Source organism: Sardina pilchardus, chromosome 3 (genome assembly GCF_963854185.1).
Source record: "Sardina pilchardus chromosome 3, fSarPil1.1, whole genome shotgun sequence".
Taxonomy (NCBI): Eukaryota; Metazoa; Chordata; class Actinopteri; order Clupeiformes; family Clupeidae; genus Sardina; species Sardina pilchardus.
In genome coordinates this window covers 4,640,714-4,657,778 of record NC_084996.1, presented here as the reverse complement: position 1 = coordinate 4,657,778, position 17,065 = coordinate 4,640,714, and the positions used below count along the sequence as shown (strand labels likewise).

Sequence of the window (17,065 nt, the reverse complement as noted above, 5' to 3'; positions counted from 1 at the left end):
TTTCCAGCCTTCTCAGTGCTTGACATGTTCTGAGCCTTTGCTATTTGCATTAGAATCCTACTGTCAAATTAAAACAATAGTATGCTGAGGTGTGGTTTTGGGGCTCACTTCAGGGGGCTTTTTAGGTTCTCTATCCACCAATAGCTTGAGCAACCTGATAATGACTATACTCAGCAATATTTCACAAGCAAAAAGATCAAGAGAGAAGGGCAGAGAATATTTCAAGCATTACAGTAGTGTCCTTCCTTATCATCAGAAATCAACATGTACACAGACAAGATGACCTACAGTAGGAGACTGATTGACAATAAGCAGTTAATCAGTGAACAACTTGGTCCTGACACTGTCAATGGCCGGGTTTCCCAAAATCGTTAAGAAGCTCTTAAGTCCTAAGAACTTCTTAGGAGCGTTCTTAGAACATTCTTACAACGCTCCTAAGAAGTTCTTAGCACTTAAGAGCTTCTTAACAATTTTGGGAAACCCGGCCAATAACTGCACAGTGGCCTAACCTTGTCATTGTAATCTATACTTAAAAAATGATAACTTGATATAGTTATCTCTGTATTTTAATGTGGATGAGATGTAGCCTAGCCTATGTTAAGCCATTAGGAGTAGGCTATGTGGAAAATGCATCATGAATTTCTGCATTTTAAAGGGGGTAATCCCTTCACAGATGGTATGCTGATACTGACATGTGAAATAGCAAGTCCTAAATTGGGTCTGAGACATAATCAATGAACCTCGGTCAGTGCATATTAACAGGGGAAAAAATAGCACTTTGTCACATTTCAATGAGGGTATTTTACAATGTTTATGATCACTAGTGGAGATCATGAGAGGCAAACAGCTGCTGAACCTGTTCTGTTGTCACCAAAACAGTGCACTCCAGGTTTGGAGTCAGCAGAGAGAATAGTTCACTAGTAGTGCTCTACTTGCCAACATTCAACTACAGTGACCGGTTTCTGAAAGTTTTAGCCTACTCTGAACTGTGTAGATCCATAACTTGTTTCCATACTCTTCTGAGCCTTTGAGCTGCTTATGTCTCACACAATTTCCATTCCTTTCCTGACTGTCTAACATACAGTATATGGTTGTTTCAATGACTGTTCTGTACTGTGGACCAAGAAGGGGGCTATTATTTGCACAGGGTAGGGGCAGCGCATAGCCAATGAACGTGCCAATAGTGAACAAAGTTCAGCACAGTGAAGTACTTTATTTGTTCTTTCCTTTCTGAGCTCTTCTGCAGCCTGCAGACTGTATGAGCTTTCTGTGAGTACGTCTACATATAGCATTAATTAAGGCCTAAACCTGTAAAGATATCATATTAATTCTAGGCGTAATTCGGTTCGGCACTGCAATTAGCTTTTTTACCTTCAACCCACTGGCAAATAATAGAACGCAAAAGCGTGGGCGGAGTTTAGGTTTCCCCTCTTACTGACCAATGAGTCGGAGGGGCGGAGATTGTCGAATAACAGGCCGAGCTGTCTCTTGTGGGTTGATTGAAATTTACAGCTTGAAACGAGGATACCCTTCAATGCTGCTAGTCGCGTGACTGAAACTGAAGTAATGGCCTCTCCAAAGAAAGTTTGCATTGTTGGATCTGGAAACTGGTAAGGCTTGACTAAAGTGCTTCCCCTGTGTCCACTGGCCTCGCTGTTGACACCGGTGAACAGCGTTCGTTCACACTTTGTGCTCAGATTTCAGTTTTGACGACCAGTATGAGTGATGACATATCTGTAATCAAGCTGTCTGTAAATTGGCTGTCTCTAAATTGCCTGGCGTATTAATGGGCGTTTGTAAGTATTATGATTCCAGGCAGTTCTTCCAAGATTTGCTACTGTTGTTACTGAGTACCCTTCAGTGCACGCGTTTGCACTCAACAGGTGCACATCTGTTGTTGATTCTTTTCGTCTTGAAACTATTGTCCCCTGGTTCAGTTCAGTCTGGTCTTAAGGCTTTTAATATTGACATGACCAATAACCTAATACAGCAACTGTTTGGCGACGGTAGTGGGATTTGGGAACTCCTTAATGCCTGCCAGAAGACATTATGACCTGATATAAAAGTAGACGTGTAAAAGTAGACCTGGTTTGCTTTCAGTGGAATGCTTTTACCCAGATATGGCATATACTGTAGAGCCATAAACTACAATGTTAAGTCATGTGAATGACTAAAAGCTAACACTTCTATCACATATATTTTTTAAAATGGAGTTAACTTGACAGAATAGGATGATATTATCAGAAGAGCATGTTTGTATTTTGTTTTAGTCGGACTGAGGGTGGTGGTGGTCAGTCACATGAATTTGTTAGGGGTCCGTCAGCATCTCCTGGTGGGTCGGGTCGCTGACACTGTGCTTCTCGCTTCCCCTTCTCTCTCCAGGGGCTCTGCCATTGCCAAGATAGTGGGAGCAAATGCAGCACAGAACCCAAAGTTTGACAATGTCGTCAACATGTGGGTCTTCGAGGAGATGGTGGATGGGCGCAAGCTGACTGAGATCATTAACACCGATCACGAGAATGTGAAGTACCTCCCTGGGCGGAAGCTTCCAGACAATGTGGTGAGAGGGAGCATCAGCATTGCATCCATACAGCATTACAGCTTACCATCTGGTGAGAGACTGCATTGGTGTATAAATTCAGCCCCCTAACAGCCTCTCTCTCTCTCTCTCTCTCTCTCTTTCTCTCTGTGTGTGTGTGTGTGTGTGTGTGTGTGTGCGCCTGTGTATCAGCTGGCAGTGCCAGAACTGGTGGATGCCGCCAACGGAGCCGATATCTTGGTGTTTGTGATTCCACATCAGTTCATTGGGAGAGCGTGCGACTCCATTAAAGGGAAGATCAAGAAGGATGCTCTTGGACTGTCACTCATAAAGGTGCTTATTCTCTCACATTCTTCCAGTTTTCTCTCTCCCTCTGTCATTCAGACATTTCACCTTCTATTTGTCGAGCAGCATCCACAGAGTCATAGAGCGTTTGTACCATTGTGTCTTCCCCACAGTAGGCAATTGGTGCACTGTGTGTTAAAATTCCTCTTTGCTCTTAAAATGATGAAAAATATCCTGATGTAATTGCATGGGACTGGGGTGAGTCGGGCGTGTCCTCAGTGTTTTCTGTGCATGGCCCTCTTTTGGATCAAGGTTCAAGGCAGACAGCTGTGACATTTGACCCAGTTTAAAAAACGAGAAGAGGTTTTTTTTTTCTCTCTCCCTTTGGCTGCCTAAGCCAGCTGTATACCCTGCAGTGTGGCTGTTGGTTGAAATAGTCCTTATTGCGTCCTGCAGGGAGTGGATGAGGGCCCAGAGGGCCTGAAGCTGATCTCCGATGTGATCCAGGAGAAACTTGGCATCACAGTTAATGTTCTCATGGGGGCCAACATTGCCAATGAAGTAGCGGATGAGAAATTCTGTGAGACAACAATCGGTAAGATCAACACATTGCTGTGTGTGTGTGTGTGTGTGCCTGTGTGTGTGCCTGCCTGTAGGGTGGTGTGTGAATCTATCTCTTGTTTGGCTCTCTCCCAGGTTGTAAGAACAAGGCGGATGGTGTTCTACTGAAAGAGCTGCTGCAGACAAAGAACTTCCGCATCACAGTGGTGGAGGAGTCAGATGTGGTGGAGATCTGTGGAGCGCTCAAGGTACAATAAACATCGCCACCCCATCTGTTTGCTTTCATATCTGCCCTCAGCGATTATTCTGATGGGAGGCGAAGTACCGTTATAATTTATTTGTTCACGAGTCTGAGACTGGGGAATGGCAATTACTGCTCATAACTGTTGTAGTGTTTGGAAAAAGGATTAAGGATTGTCTGTGAACAGATTATAGTTTTTGGTCAAAGAGAAATGGTCTAATAGGGTTGGTTTAGCCTGCTCTCAATGCTGGTCATATTAAGCCTGCATTGTTCTTGTTGAGGTAAGGAATGTTCCCAGTGTCTTGACATTTAGTTGTAGTAATTGAGACCAAGGCCACTGGTTTTTTATCTTAATTCATAATGAATGGACACCACTTTTTTAGAACATTGTCGCGGTGGGTGCGGGCTTTTGTGACGGACTCGGATTTGGCGACAACACCAAGGCAGCGGTTATCAGGCTGGGCCTGATGGAGATGATTTCCTTCGCACGCCTCTTCTGCACCGCGGGGCCCGTTTCCTCGGCAACCTTCCTGGAGAGCTGTGGCGTAGCCGACCTCATCACCACCTGTTACGGAGGACGCAACCGCAAAGTTTCTGAGGCCTTTGCCAAGACTGGCAAGGTAAGTCATGGGATGTTTGTTGTGATTGGCTTGGTGTAAATTGCATTGCATTGCATATCCTCTGTGTGATGAAGTGGCAAGCATTTGGCTTACAAAGAGTGCTACTGTACTTCAATAATGGGGAAGCTCATGTGTATGTTAACATCTAGGGTAAAACAATAAAACTATACTGTTACATTGAACAATGAAAAGTGCCCCACTGTTAATCTATGAGGCCAGTAGGGACAGGCGGAGATATGAAAATTACAGCCAGACCCTGCCTGAAGGTCAGAAAGTTATCTGCAGATTAGTAAATGACGCTTCTGAATTTTACAGCTTACGTCTGGATCCATTCGAGATCACAACAATGGGCTAGATAAGCAGTCTTTTGTTATTCGTGGTGTTTTCGAGGCTCCACAGCAAGATAAGGAAAACTGACCACAGCCCAGACAGTAAAGGCCTGTGGAATCTTGTGGGCTGTTTATTTAAGACATTTAGAATCCCAGTCCTCTTCAAATTCTGCCTTCAGTTTACGATCACATATCTCTACAGAAGTCGGCCTGCAACGTTCAGACGCTCACAAGTTGTTTTAAGATAACATCTCGCAAGCTGTTGCATTGTCCTAATTAAAAAATGTGTGTTTGTGGCCCCATTGAATGATACAGTAATTATACTGTAGAGCTTCTACCCACCCCTTGATTTCTTTGATTAGTGGGCTTGTTTAACCCGTTGTGGTGTGCCTCTCTGATCCATGTCCCTGTGTGTTCAGTCCCTGGAGGAGCTGGAGAAGGAGATGCTGAACGGACAGAAGCTTCAGGGCCCTGCCACCGCGGCAGAGGTCCATCAAATCCTCAAACACAAAGACCTCCTAGACAAGTAAGGATCGTTTAAATATTACAATATTAACAGTACTGAAACACACACACACACACACAGACATACACACTCTCAACGTATCAGAACACACACACACCTCATCAGAACACACATACAGCGTATCAAACACACACTAGCAGGGTTCTTGTGGACCCAGAGTCGAACAAGTCATGAGTGACATGAAATACTGAACTAGCCCGCTTGGCTGGCACTCAATGCAAGTGGGAGTTGGGGTGTTATCTGTCTGCACTTTTTAATCACTGTCCTTGTCCTCTTTTGGCACTCTGTGCAGGTTCCCTCTCTTCAGCGCTGTCTATGAGATATGCTTCCAGGGCCGTCCAGTCACAGAGTTCATCGACTGTCTGCAAAACCACCCAGAACACATGTGAGTGAGCTACTCCAGAGGCCAGGGCTGCTCACACTCTCTCCCTCTCTCACCCTCTGTGTGTGTGTGTGTGTGTGAGTAGGCTGAAGCTGGCGCCATGTCTTTGATCATCTGGCCATGGTGAAATTGAAGTGTAGTCTCTCAGAGCCATTTTTTCCCAATTGTCCTCACTCACACATACACATTCTCCAGCAACATGTGTAGTGAATTTTAGTTTGTCTTCAGGTGGGTCTGTGTGTACTGTATAACTGTAAACACGATGGGCACCAGTTTGTGTAGAAAGTTGGAAGAGGTGTGTGTGTGTTACATATATGAGTGAGAATGAGAGACTGGGTATCGTAGGCCTCCATCCCTGAGCTAACGGTGAGATGGAATGTGCTTTCCCGTAAAACTGAGCAACTATGAGGGGACATCCACCTCCAGTGATTCATCTCAACTCTGTCTAACGCACAAGTTTCACTGGTAGCGCTGGAACCACCTTAAATCTCATGCTTGACCCAATTTCATGGTTGATCGTCAGTATAAACACAAGCCCATGAATGAAAGACAAGTCAATGTATCACCACTGTTGTGCCTTGAATCTTGAACATGAACATGTCCATGTCCTCTGAGATTGTTCCGTCTCATTTTTAAAAAATGTTATAATATGAATAAATTATACCAATGAATGAAAACAAAATGTATAAATTATGTTTTTGTCATGCTGCTGCTAAATAGTAATGTGATAAGCTCTAAGCTTTATTGAAACTTCAGGCTTGAAAGCAAATCGATCACAGGCTGAAATAGAGGAAATGGTACAATGCAGCGTATACTGCCAATGGTGCGAAGTGTAATGTTTTATTGTGGTGGAAAAAATATGATGCAACATTCTGCTGTTGGTATAATTCAAATAAGAATGACTTGACGTGTAAACTGTAATGAAACTGGGCTTTCATCAGCTCTGTGCTGATCAAGAGTACTCAGTATCTGATCCTGGAACAGCTGTCCATCAGCTCAAACAGATCTTCACTCAGGTCATTGTACTGCAAACTAAAAAAAACACACACACAAAACAACAGGTCAACAAGAATGAAATGTCTCACAATGTGACAAATAATCTCTATGGGCTCTTCTCATTTGTTTTTTTAATCTGTCCTCCCTCCCTTCCTTCCTTGGTTCTCCGGCTCGTTCCCACTGATCTATAAAAGAATGATGGGGCGGCAACAATGGGATAGTCTATACAGTGTTCTTTATAGATCAGTGGGAACGATGAGAGGTTGAGAAGGGGCCTACAGTATGTCTATCTCTGGACACTGCGGTCACCACCACTCACTTCAACTCCTGGAGGCCACGGCAGCTCTTGGCCAGCTGGACCAGGCTGGGGATGGAGCTGTCAGTCAGGGAGTTGTTCTTTAGGATGAGAGTCTTCAGAGAGCCATGGGCCCTCACTGCTTCACACAGATCCACCGCACAGTCATCTGTCAGGCCAATCATCTCCAAGCTAACACACACACACACACACACACGACACACACGACACACACGACACAGTGCACAATATTAATCCACCATACCATTGCCCATTACAGGCATAGAATAATTACCACTGTAGGAATTACACATACAACTAAAATATAACGAGAGGAGCAAATGTAGTAATTGTTGCAAAGGTGCAGTCAGTGACCGTATACAGTTTCAAACTCATAACATTTTTGGTCACATTCAGTGAACATCTCCTCACAATCCGCTCTGGCCATCCCGTGAGGACACTGCAAAAAAAAAACCCTCACTCTGTAGGCAGCTCAGGCTCAAAAACTGGAAACAAACAAAGTGGGGGCAGCCTGTCTCCAAAACAAAAAACAGAACACTGGAGTTTCTCTGGGAATAGTGAAGGGGGGATGAGCTGGTAGGGCTGTGAAGACGGGTAGAAGGGAGGGGTGTGTTTTGTTTAGTCCTTGGTTAAAATGCAATGTACATTGTTTTGGACAAAAGCGTGTGCTCAGGAATTGTAATACAAACATAAAAATAAACCAATTTGACGCCACACGCAAATGCTGACGGCACCTTTAACTGGACAGGAATAGCATCATGACACGAAGACCACCCACGCACACACGAGTTGTCATGCAGTCACACTGGCATCCATCAAATCTGTGTGTGTGTGTGTTCAGACAGAGAGGAGAGAGAGGATCCAGAGAGATGTCATTCCAAATGTTCCTAGGGAGACTTCTGTGTGAGTAGTAGGTTTGTGTGCATCTGAGTGTTCCCGTGGGTGTGCAGGAGTTGAAGAAACATTTGCACTCTGGATGTGGTTCCAGGGTAGAATGTCATATGTCAGTGAGGCTATGTTGCTGTGTGTGTGTGTGTGTGTGTGTGTGTGTGTGTGTGTGTGTGTGTGTGTGTGTGTGTGAGACACTACTCACTCCAGATCCTGTAGATGGCAGCGGCCGTGTTTCAGGGCGTTCCACATGTGTCTGGCTCCTCGGTCTCCCACTTTGTTCAAACCCAGAGCCAGAGCCTTCAGCTTAGAGCCACCACACAGCACTTCCTCCAGGGCACTGAACACTGGCAGGGTCAGCTCACACCGTGTCATGCTGTAAACACACACACACACACACACACACACACACACACACAAACACACACAAACACATACATTTTAAACCCACACATTTTATACTGCCTTCTTTATAAGCTTGGTGCTTCCAACTTTGTGGGAATTGTTTTCATTCATTAGGAGAGAGATTGCCACCTGAGATCGATGAGAGAACATTCCGGTCTCTTGAGGCTCTCGCAGAGCAGCAGCGCCCCCTCCTGGCCAAGTTCATTACAGGACAGGTCCAGCTCTGTCAGTGAGCCTCCGGATCGCACAGCCGCAGCCAGAGCTGCACAACATGAGCCAGTCAGCTCACATTCAGTCAGCCTGGAAACACACACACACACACACACACATCAGATTTGTTTGGTCTAGTTTTGAAGCAGCTTTGAACATTATCCTCAGGCTTTGGGAGATGTGATGTGATATGATCACGATGTCTCCACTGTCTGTCTGTCTGTCTGTCTGTCTGATGCCTGCTTCATGTGAGTAGGATTGAGAAATCTGTTCATCTGCACTCTCCATATAGCATGTGGCTGACTAAAGTGCATGTTTACTCCAGTACTATGAGAGGTTGACTGTACATGTGAGCGTGTGCATTATTTGAGTGTGTGTATTTTGCTGCTGGGGTTGTGTGTATTACTTGAGTGTGTGTATTTTGCTGCTGGGGTTGTGTGTATTACTTGAGTGTGTGTATTTTGCTGCTGGGGTTGTGTGTATTACTTGAGTGTGTGTATTTTAATGCTGGGGTTGCTGAGGCCATGTGACAGGGCGATCACTCCGGGGTCACACAGGTCATTTCCGGTCAGATCAAGGGATGTTAAAGGACAGTGACCACAGCTCAAGGCCTCGGAGAGCGTGTTCATGGAGCCTGCAGTAAGATCACAGCTGTGGAGACTAATTTCACACACACACACACACACACACACACACACACACACACACACACACACACACACACACACACACACACACACACACACACACACACACACACACACACACACACACACTCACAGACACACAAAAAACACACACACAGTTAAAAACACTTAGACCACAGATGACCTTGCCTGAGGTCATCTGTGCCTCAATATTAACCAAAGGCAATTCCCCTCCTCGCACACTGTCATAAGCACACTAAAGGAGAGGTGTGAACATGTATGTATGACTGTGTGTGTGTGTGTGTGTGTACCTGAGCTCTTCCAATTTACACTGCTGGCTCTTGAGTGCGTTGCTAAGCAGCGCGAGTCCCTCGTCGGCGATCTTGTTGGCACGCAGGTCCAGCACACGCAGCTCACAGGCGGCGAGGGCCACGGACAGGTCCTTGCACACCGCAGCGGTGAATTTACACACCGGGACACTACACATACACACAGGTACATACTGTAGGTACACATTTACACACACACAAACACAGAGCCCCGGGCACTGCACAGCACAGCAGACGAAGCGAAAGAGAATGTCGACTCGGTACACCTAAGCAGACAAAACGAAAAAGAATGTCGGCACACCTAAGCAGCTCCCAAACTTGAATAAAAAACAACAAGCAAATGGATCTTCGACCTGATTTGGCTTCATTTGCCTGAAGAGGACCCTGTCGGGCATCTGGCCTAAAGATAGATGGGACGTGCACGTAACCACTCTACCAGACAACACGGCAGACACTCACATTACTTTGCATCACAAGCAATTTCCTGTTTAGAGCGCAGTTGTTTTAATGGACTGTGTAAGTTAATACAGAAACACTGTCCCTGCTGCTGAAGACCATGAGGACATTTTCACACTCACTCACGCACGCAGGTAGGCAGAAATGTGCTTCTGTACCTGGACGAGCACAGCGATGAGTGGGCGAGCGCGGGACATACATTTAATTTCTATCCCCTAGACATTTGATATATTCTATTCATGGGTTTCATCAGGTCCCTTTCCACAGGTGTTAATCAAGCACCAGGCAGTCTGCATTGATAATCAAGGTGCTTGATTTTATACACCTGTGGGAAGGGACCTGATGAAACCCATGAATACACTCACCCATGCCGGCAGACATGTCCTTCTGTACCTGAGCGAGCGCAGCGAGGAGTGGGCGAGCGCAGGACAGAGCACCCGGAGGCCCTCGTCTCCCAGGCTGGAGTAGGACAGGTCAAGCCGCGTGGTGGCTCCGCCTCTCAGGCCCTCCGCCAGATGGGCCAAGGACTCTAGAGTCAGGGCACTCTGAGACAGGCTGAGAAACACACACACACACAGGATTAGTGACAAAACCAGCAGAGTGTTCAGTACGGGTCCTAGTGAAAAGGCAGGGGAAAGTGCAAAGTCAGTGTGCAACTGTGTCCTGTACGTGAACTTGAGTGATTATAAAGAGGAAGTACTTCATCTGGTAACAAACATGGCTATGGCAACCTGCCTGCTTCTCAACAAGTTGTAAAAGGCTTTGTTGTTGATCAAATAAATTATCTGATTAACTGGCTAACCAGCTAACAAACATTTTTAATGTTGAGTTGCCAGATTATGCCAAATGCCTATTGCGAATTCTCTGTCTGCTACCAAAGCTGTCCTCCGATCAGCAATCAGCTATTTCAACATTCAACAATTTCAACACATATGATGCCCAACCCAAAAGGAGCATTTCCGGACCAGAATGAAAACGCAGAATAAAACCCCAGCTTGCAGTGGGTTCTAAGGCTGTACATTTTGGGGAAAATATCTAATTATAATTTTTTGGCAAACGCAATTGCAATTTGACACTTGATTTAGTCAAGATTCAGTTCAGTATTCCAAATGTACTGTAGCTTTAGGCCACTTCTGATTGACACTCTTTGTCAAATGAGCTTCATTGTCTGTCACACAAGGAGGATAACATTAATTTAAAAATCATCAATATGAAATATGGGAACAGGGTTGTGAGCTACTTTGCAATTAGTCAAATTGTTAAATGCAATTTTGCTTAAAAATGGGATTCATTGTTCAGTCCTAATGGGTTCTATGTTGAGCTGAACTCTAGCCTATGCGAGTGATCTTCAGAGGTGGACAAGTCCAGCAGAACGTAAAAGGCCTGCCACATACTGTGACAACCATTTGCTTAAACCAGCTGATTGTAATTAGCACAACTCTTTAACCAGACAGCAGCAGCTAATTGATGAGATCACCTGTTAAGAGCACAGCCCGGGTGCGTTCCCCGAAAGCATCGTAAGCCGGTTTTCTGACTGTTTCCCGAAACCATCGTAGCTTAAGAGCATCGTGAAAACACTCGTAGATCTACGAGTGTTCCAGGGTTGTCGTTACTAGCGTCTTCTTAACGCGTATGCCTCAGTGGAGTCACCAGCAGGATATGCAGGGGGATTACCCAACTACGTTACCATTCTATATTGTATTCACTTGTGATGATTCAGATTTTAGCGTGCGAAATAGCATTCATTCAATGGACATACGAATGTGATTAAAAGCTGACAAAAACAGCCTAACAAATTATGAAACGAGACGTTGCCAGAAAAGCGTGTCTATATCTTTGTGCCTTTGAGTAGGCTATCTTTTATTAAGCCTATGAGATAAAAACAGAGAAAGGAACATGTGGTTTTAGTCTGTGCTGCGTCAAAATCTAGGCTATATGTTACAGTAGCCTATTCAAGCCTACACATTTCCTCATTTTCTTACTCGACCTCTTTCTTCAAACGTCTGCGTGACACCTCGAAATGCTAATGCAGGCAGCACACCGTGCTCTCACAAGTGGGTTAGCAAAGAACTGGAATGATTTAGAGCTAGCCTAATAGGCTATGTTATATCTTCCAACAAACATAAAAATGGGGCAACAATCTAATGTTAAATAATAACAATGGTGTATGCCTGTGTGTGGTATATAGCCTACTTGGGATGCTTACATGCAGATATGCAGATGTCAATGGTTTTCTATTTTCGTATTGATGATCCGAAGTTCAGACGGTGCCTAGTTGTGACGTGCAGTCGGATATTTCAGAACTTCAGACGTGGACAGCTCCCTTAAGAGCATCTTGAGTGGTGGAGGCGCGTTCATGCTAGCAGCTAGCCTGAGGAGCCAGACGCTAGGGGCGTCTAGATTTCTAGGCTAGCTAGGAGCATGTTTGGGAAACAGTCGGAAAAAACAAACGATTGATCGTAAGATGAATCGTAGAAAACCCTCGTAAGTGCGTCTATCTATCGCTATCCGGAAACGCACCCCAGGTAGATTTAAAATATGATTGGACTTTTACTTTCTGAGTTTTCCACCTCTGGGGATCTTATCATGTAGCCTGGCTCCGCCTGTCTATGTACTTCCGCTCAGTTTCTTTTCCCTACAGTTCTCCGTCTGGAATAGCTCAATCCGCCCTCGTTTACTCCGGCAAGAGCACCTCCGACCAACCAGCGAACAGAGGGCGTTCCTGAGAGCGATTACATTTAAGGTGCAAGGCTATCGTTATCATTGTGTCCCCCGTGGTTAACATAAGTCATTATCAAACGTTAGTGATTGAACTCCAATGATTTCAAACTTTAGACAAGCCTCCACCAACCAGGAAATAAATGTTTGCCAATGGCAAACGAGGTCAGAGGTCAAATGCGAGGTCAGAGAGTTTGGTCTCTGGGCAAGATCTTATGTAGTGTCCTTACATGATGCTCTGGGCCAGCTTGAACGCAGGAAGCAGCAGTGAGGTCTGATCACTGGTCAGGTTCCTGCTGCCGTAAAGGTTCAGCTGTTGGACCTCCTCGGCGCAGCTCAGCACGTAGGCCAGTGCAGCGCAGTCTGCCCTGTCCAGGCCACCGTAGCTGATCCCCAGCCTGGAGCCGGGGCCGCTTATGCTGCGCTTGACAAGCACTTGGTTCCGAGTCTCCCTCAGCAGACGGAAGCAGCGCAGGTGACGGTCTTTGTGGTAGCCTTCCAGGGTCTCCCGCGCGTGGGCCTCCAGCCATCGCTGGACGTCTGCCGCCCGGTCGGCAGCGTAGCCGGCCTCCAACAGTCCTTCCAGCGGCGCCCGCTGGGACGCCTCGGACAGACCGGCCGCAAACGCCGCCACCGGCCCCACGCAGCCCTCCTGCACATCGCTCATCATCTCGTCCGCTCCGCCGTCCCATCCGCAACCCTCGAGGAAGAAGCTGACGGCCGTGAGGAAGTGCTGCATCACTGGACGCGGGAAGACGAACGTGTGGTCTCCGTTGGCGTCGAAGCCCTCTCGCAGAAAGTTACGCAGCAGCAGCGGGGAGGAGAGGAAGGGCTCCAGACCACACGACACCAGCTCCTCCCGGGAGCAAAAGCCTCGACAGGCGTCCGCGGAGCAGACCCGCGCCAGCCGGGCCAACCCGCGCAGGAGAGTGCGGGCGGGGGGCGCCTGCTGGACTTGACCCGCCGCCGCCGCTGCTGCCGGGCTGGCACTGGCGGCGCTGGGCCTCAGGCTGAGGGCTGCGGCGTGGGCCAACAGCTCCGTGAGCGTCTCAGGAGGAGGGGCACCTCCAGCCCGCTGCAAGGCACGAGCCACGGAGGCCAGCATCCAGCAGAAGAAGGGCCGGGCGCTCAGCTCATACACCCCAAACGCGCGCTCGCAGACCTGGGTCAGCTCAGACGCCAGGCGTCCGTCGTCGTTGTCGTCGTCGTCGGGGAGGACGCGCTGGAAGAACTGGCTCCTCTGAGACGGGGAGAAGCCCAGCACCGCCACACACATGCCACCAGGGGGCACAACGTCCGGGTCTGGCTCCTCTCTGGAGGCTATGAGGAGGGAGGCAGCGGGCAGCAGTGTCCCCTGTGCCAGGCTGCAGAGCAGGTGGGAGATGGGCACCGGTTGCCTGGGGTCAGAACACAGAGTGAGCTCAGAGGGAGGGACGAACAGCTCGGAGATCTCGGGGAGACGAGGGGTTTGGTCCAGCCCGTCCAGGAGCAGGAGGAGCCGGGGCTGGGCGGCCGAGGAGGAGGACTGTTCCCCCAGGATGTAAGAGACGGTCGCGGTGGAGAGGTGAGGGTGAGCCAAGAGGAGAAGGTTCTCCAGAGACAAACAGTTTTGCTTCGTCTCCTCCATCTCTCCCACAGACCCGGACTCCCTCGCACTGCTCACCCATGTGGTCACACACTCGCTCACACACACGCGCAGGAGCAGGTCATAGCCCTGCAGCACCTGGGCCTTGGACCAATCCTGTGCCAACTTCTCTACACACATACTCTTCCCTGCCCCTGCCGGTCCCATCAACACCACCACCCGCTTTTCCAACGTGTCTTCCGAAGTCAGCAGGCTGGTGATGATTTCATCTATGCCTTGTTTGCTCTTGTCCTGTTCTGTGAGCTGGTTTGCTTCAGGGCAGAGATCAGCTGTCAGAGGGGTGTGCTGGTTTCTGACGAGCACACTGGCATGGCACTCGCTGCCCTGAGGGCAGTCTTGTCCTTCTGGAGTCGGCAGAGGTTTCAGCAACGCCTGCATGTGAGTTGATCGGGCAACTGTCAGACAGAGAACGAGATCCCATTTAGCCCGAGTCCATGCAGTACAATCAAACATGATCATGTGCAGAGGTAATACATAGCCTGTCCTAGTTCAGCAGGTTGTTTGTTAAAATCGACTAGGAAGCAGGAAGATAATATTGTCTGAAAACTCTCCTATCCTAAATTGTCGAATTCAAAGAAAGTACCATGGTCATATGTCATACTTAGCCAACAGTCTGTCCCGTGGGAGTCGTCTTGAGTTGTTGCCATCACCTTGTCTTAGAAACACACGTAGTAAAATAAAACGAAACTATTCAGATGTGCAAATTCGAAGTCAAGTCGAACATCAACAGCACACTAATCAGCACAAAGTAGAAATGGAGAAGGAGAGGAAGTGAGTGATGTGCAATATCCCGTAACGAGTGTACAGTCCAAAACACACCCTACACAAAATGAATCATAATCCGTCTACTCGCGGGCATGAAAAAGAGTTGGCTATGTGTCGTAGCCTATATTTCAGCAATCTATTAAGTTATTAATGCATCCCATGCACACTCTAAAATTGACATAACGACCAGTCGAATGTGTAAAATGGTTCAGACAAAAGTATAGAGAAGATATCTGTAGTTGTATGTCGCGTGTCTCGTCGTCCACACTAGTGATTCATTAAATAACGACAGTAATATCGTTTTCCACTAGGTGCCAGCATTGCACTATTTTCAAGCAAGGCCTTGTTTACGCCTAGGCCAACAGTAAACTCGTCTAACTAACCTGCCAGAGACCATATGCTGAGGATAGCCCTCCTGTTGTGTCGAGGTTAGATTTTAGCGATTGACAATTATTTTCTCTGAAAAATATTGTGAATTTATTCTGTCACAAGGCTCTATTTGTTAACACTGAACATCTGAACACACAAACCTGAGATCGGAAATTAGAGATGAGAAATTACAAATGAATGAGAAAATGGTCAGTGTATAAAATCCAGTCCAGACACATGAGCTACCTATTGGTCAGATGGTTTATGTGTGTTTTTGCGTAGATTAAAACACACGCACGCACACACGCACACACACACGCACACACACACACACACACACACACACACACACACACACACACACACACACACACACACACACACACACACACACACACACACACACACACACACACACACCTGTATTAGGGAGGGACAGGAGGAAGAGGAGCCTGGTGGAGGATTATGTTAAATGGTGTTGGTCAAATCATCTGCAGCGGAATACTTAAGACCTGATAGTGGGCTGCAGGAAGCCCCCTCTCTGTTTCAGGATTTGACCTGCATGGGTCGGACGGAAACCTGGGACCCCGATGTTCCTTGGATCCAATCTCTGACTAGTTGTGCTACTGAGTGCCTTTTTTTCTATTTCTATTTAGGAATTTGTATTTATTTATGGCTGTGATATTTTTGAGCACTGTTGCTGAGCAATGTGCACTCCCAGTGATATTTTTCTGGAGTACTTTAGGCAAATCACCTATAGGCAAATAGTAATGATCATCCAACCAGAACACATAGAACCGGTTATGTGGTTGCCACAAACAAAAATAGCACAGCTTCCACTATTTACAGTTTTTCTCTGTCACTTTCCTGGATTAAAATGTAAATTCTCAAAACAATTTAATTTAACAACAATTTAATAATTTCTGTACATTATAGAAGGTATTTTTCACAAACAGCAGGTAAAAAAGATTGAATAAACTTGATTAGGTTTCACCCACAAAGGCTGCATCGCTATCTTCTGCAATGTCAAGTCAAGTAGTCAATTTGACTTCTATAGCACATTTACAGACCTAAGTGCTTCACAGTGAAGTGCATAAAGCGCAAAGAACAAAATAAAAGACCTTAAGGTACAAAACAAGAAAAATGAAAAGGGCTACCGTGTACAGACAATGGCCGCGTTTCCCAAACACGTTAAGAAGCTCTTAAGTGCTAAGAACCTCTTAGGAGCACTCTACCGTTCTAAGAGCGCTCCTAAGAAATTCTTAGCACTTACAGTAAAGAGCTTCTTAACGAATCTGGGAAACGCGGCCAATGACTGTAGGAGTTAAAATAATACAAGAGGAGAAACAATAAAAGGTTACCATAGGACACTGTGCACAGGCACTTAAAAAAGGAGACTCTGATTAAAAGCAAGTGAAAAGAGGTGGGTTTTAACAGGGACTTAAAATGATATACAGACAGGGCCACACGGATGTGGAGGGAGAGGCAGTTCCAGAGACTGGCGGGCTACAACAGTCCTGCAACTGTCCCCCGTTGGGTTGTTCTGTGGTGTACCTGCAGAGATTCTCCTTCCATGGGTATGATCACTGCTGCCGTGTTGATTTACTCTTCCCCTCCCTCTCTTTGTCAACTTTAGGTGTGGTTAAGGAGGCATGGAATTGGAAGGCTCACAAGCACATTCCCAGTGATCATATCATGTATGTAGAGTGTTTGTCAAAGGTGTTTTACCAAACTTTCAAGGATACCAAGAAAAAATTCTGTACACAGTGAGTAACCTTCATGAAATAACATTTTATTTTATTTATTTAACAGTTTATTTGTGTTGAAACAACCTGTTT

At 46.5% G+C, this 17,065-nt stretch overlaps 2 protein-coding genes across 3 annotated transcripts; one reads left to right on the top strand and one right to left on the bottom strand.

The window, feature by feature from the left end:
• The first annotated feature begins 1,369 nt into the window (after positions 1-1,369).
• gpd1a (glycerol-3-phosphate dehydrogenase 1a) lies at positions 1,370-6,165 on the top strand. The gene is made up of 8 exons (XM_062531466.1): positions 1,370-1,610; positions 2,383-2,560; positions 2,732-2,872; positions 3,281-3,419; positions 3,521-3,633; positions 4,010-4,246; positions 4,995-5,101; positions 5,394-6,165. Exons 1-8 carry the CDS (start codon positions 1,567-1,569, stop codon positions 5,488-5,490), a joined length of 1,056 nt encoding a protein of 351 aa, XP_062387450.1. The 5' UTR covers positions 1,370-1,566; the 3' UTR covers positions 5,491-6,165.
• A 139-nt stretch (positions 6,166-6,304) lies between these two features.
• Positions 6,305-15,103, bottom strand: si:ch73-233m11.2 (NACHT, LRR and PYD domains-containing protein 12). Of its 2 annotated transcripts, none has more exons than XM_062531464.1 (9): positions 14,677-15,103; positions 12,679-14,488; positions 10,124-10,285; positions 9,257-9,424; positions 8,785-8,958; positions 8,218-8,388; positions 7,889-8,059; positions 6,799-6,966; positions 6,305-6,515 (listed from the first exon to the last, which is right to left on the bottom strand). In XM_062531464.1, the coding sequence occupies exons 1-9, from the start codon at positions 14,738-14,740 to the stop codon at positions 6,446-6,448; spliced, it is 2,958 nt and encodes a 985-aa protein (XP_062387448.1). In that variant the 5' UTR covers positions 14,741-15,103; the 3' UTR covers positions 6,305-6,445. The 2 variants fall into 2 exon arrangements, with proteins under 2 accessions (XP_062387448.1, XP_062387449.1); XM_062531465.1 differs by having other exon boundaries at positions 14,695-15,103.
• Positions 15,104-17,065: the final 1,962 nt, after the last annotated feature.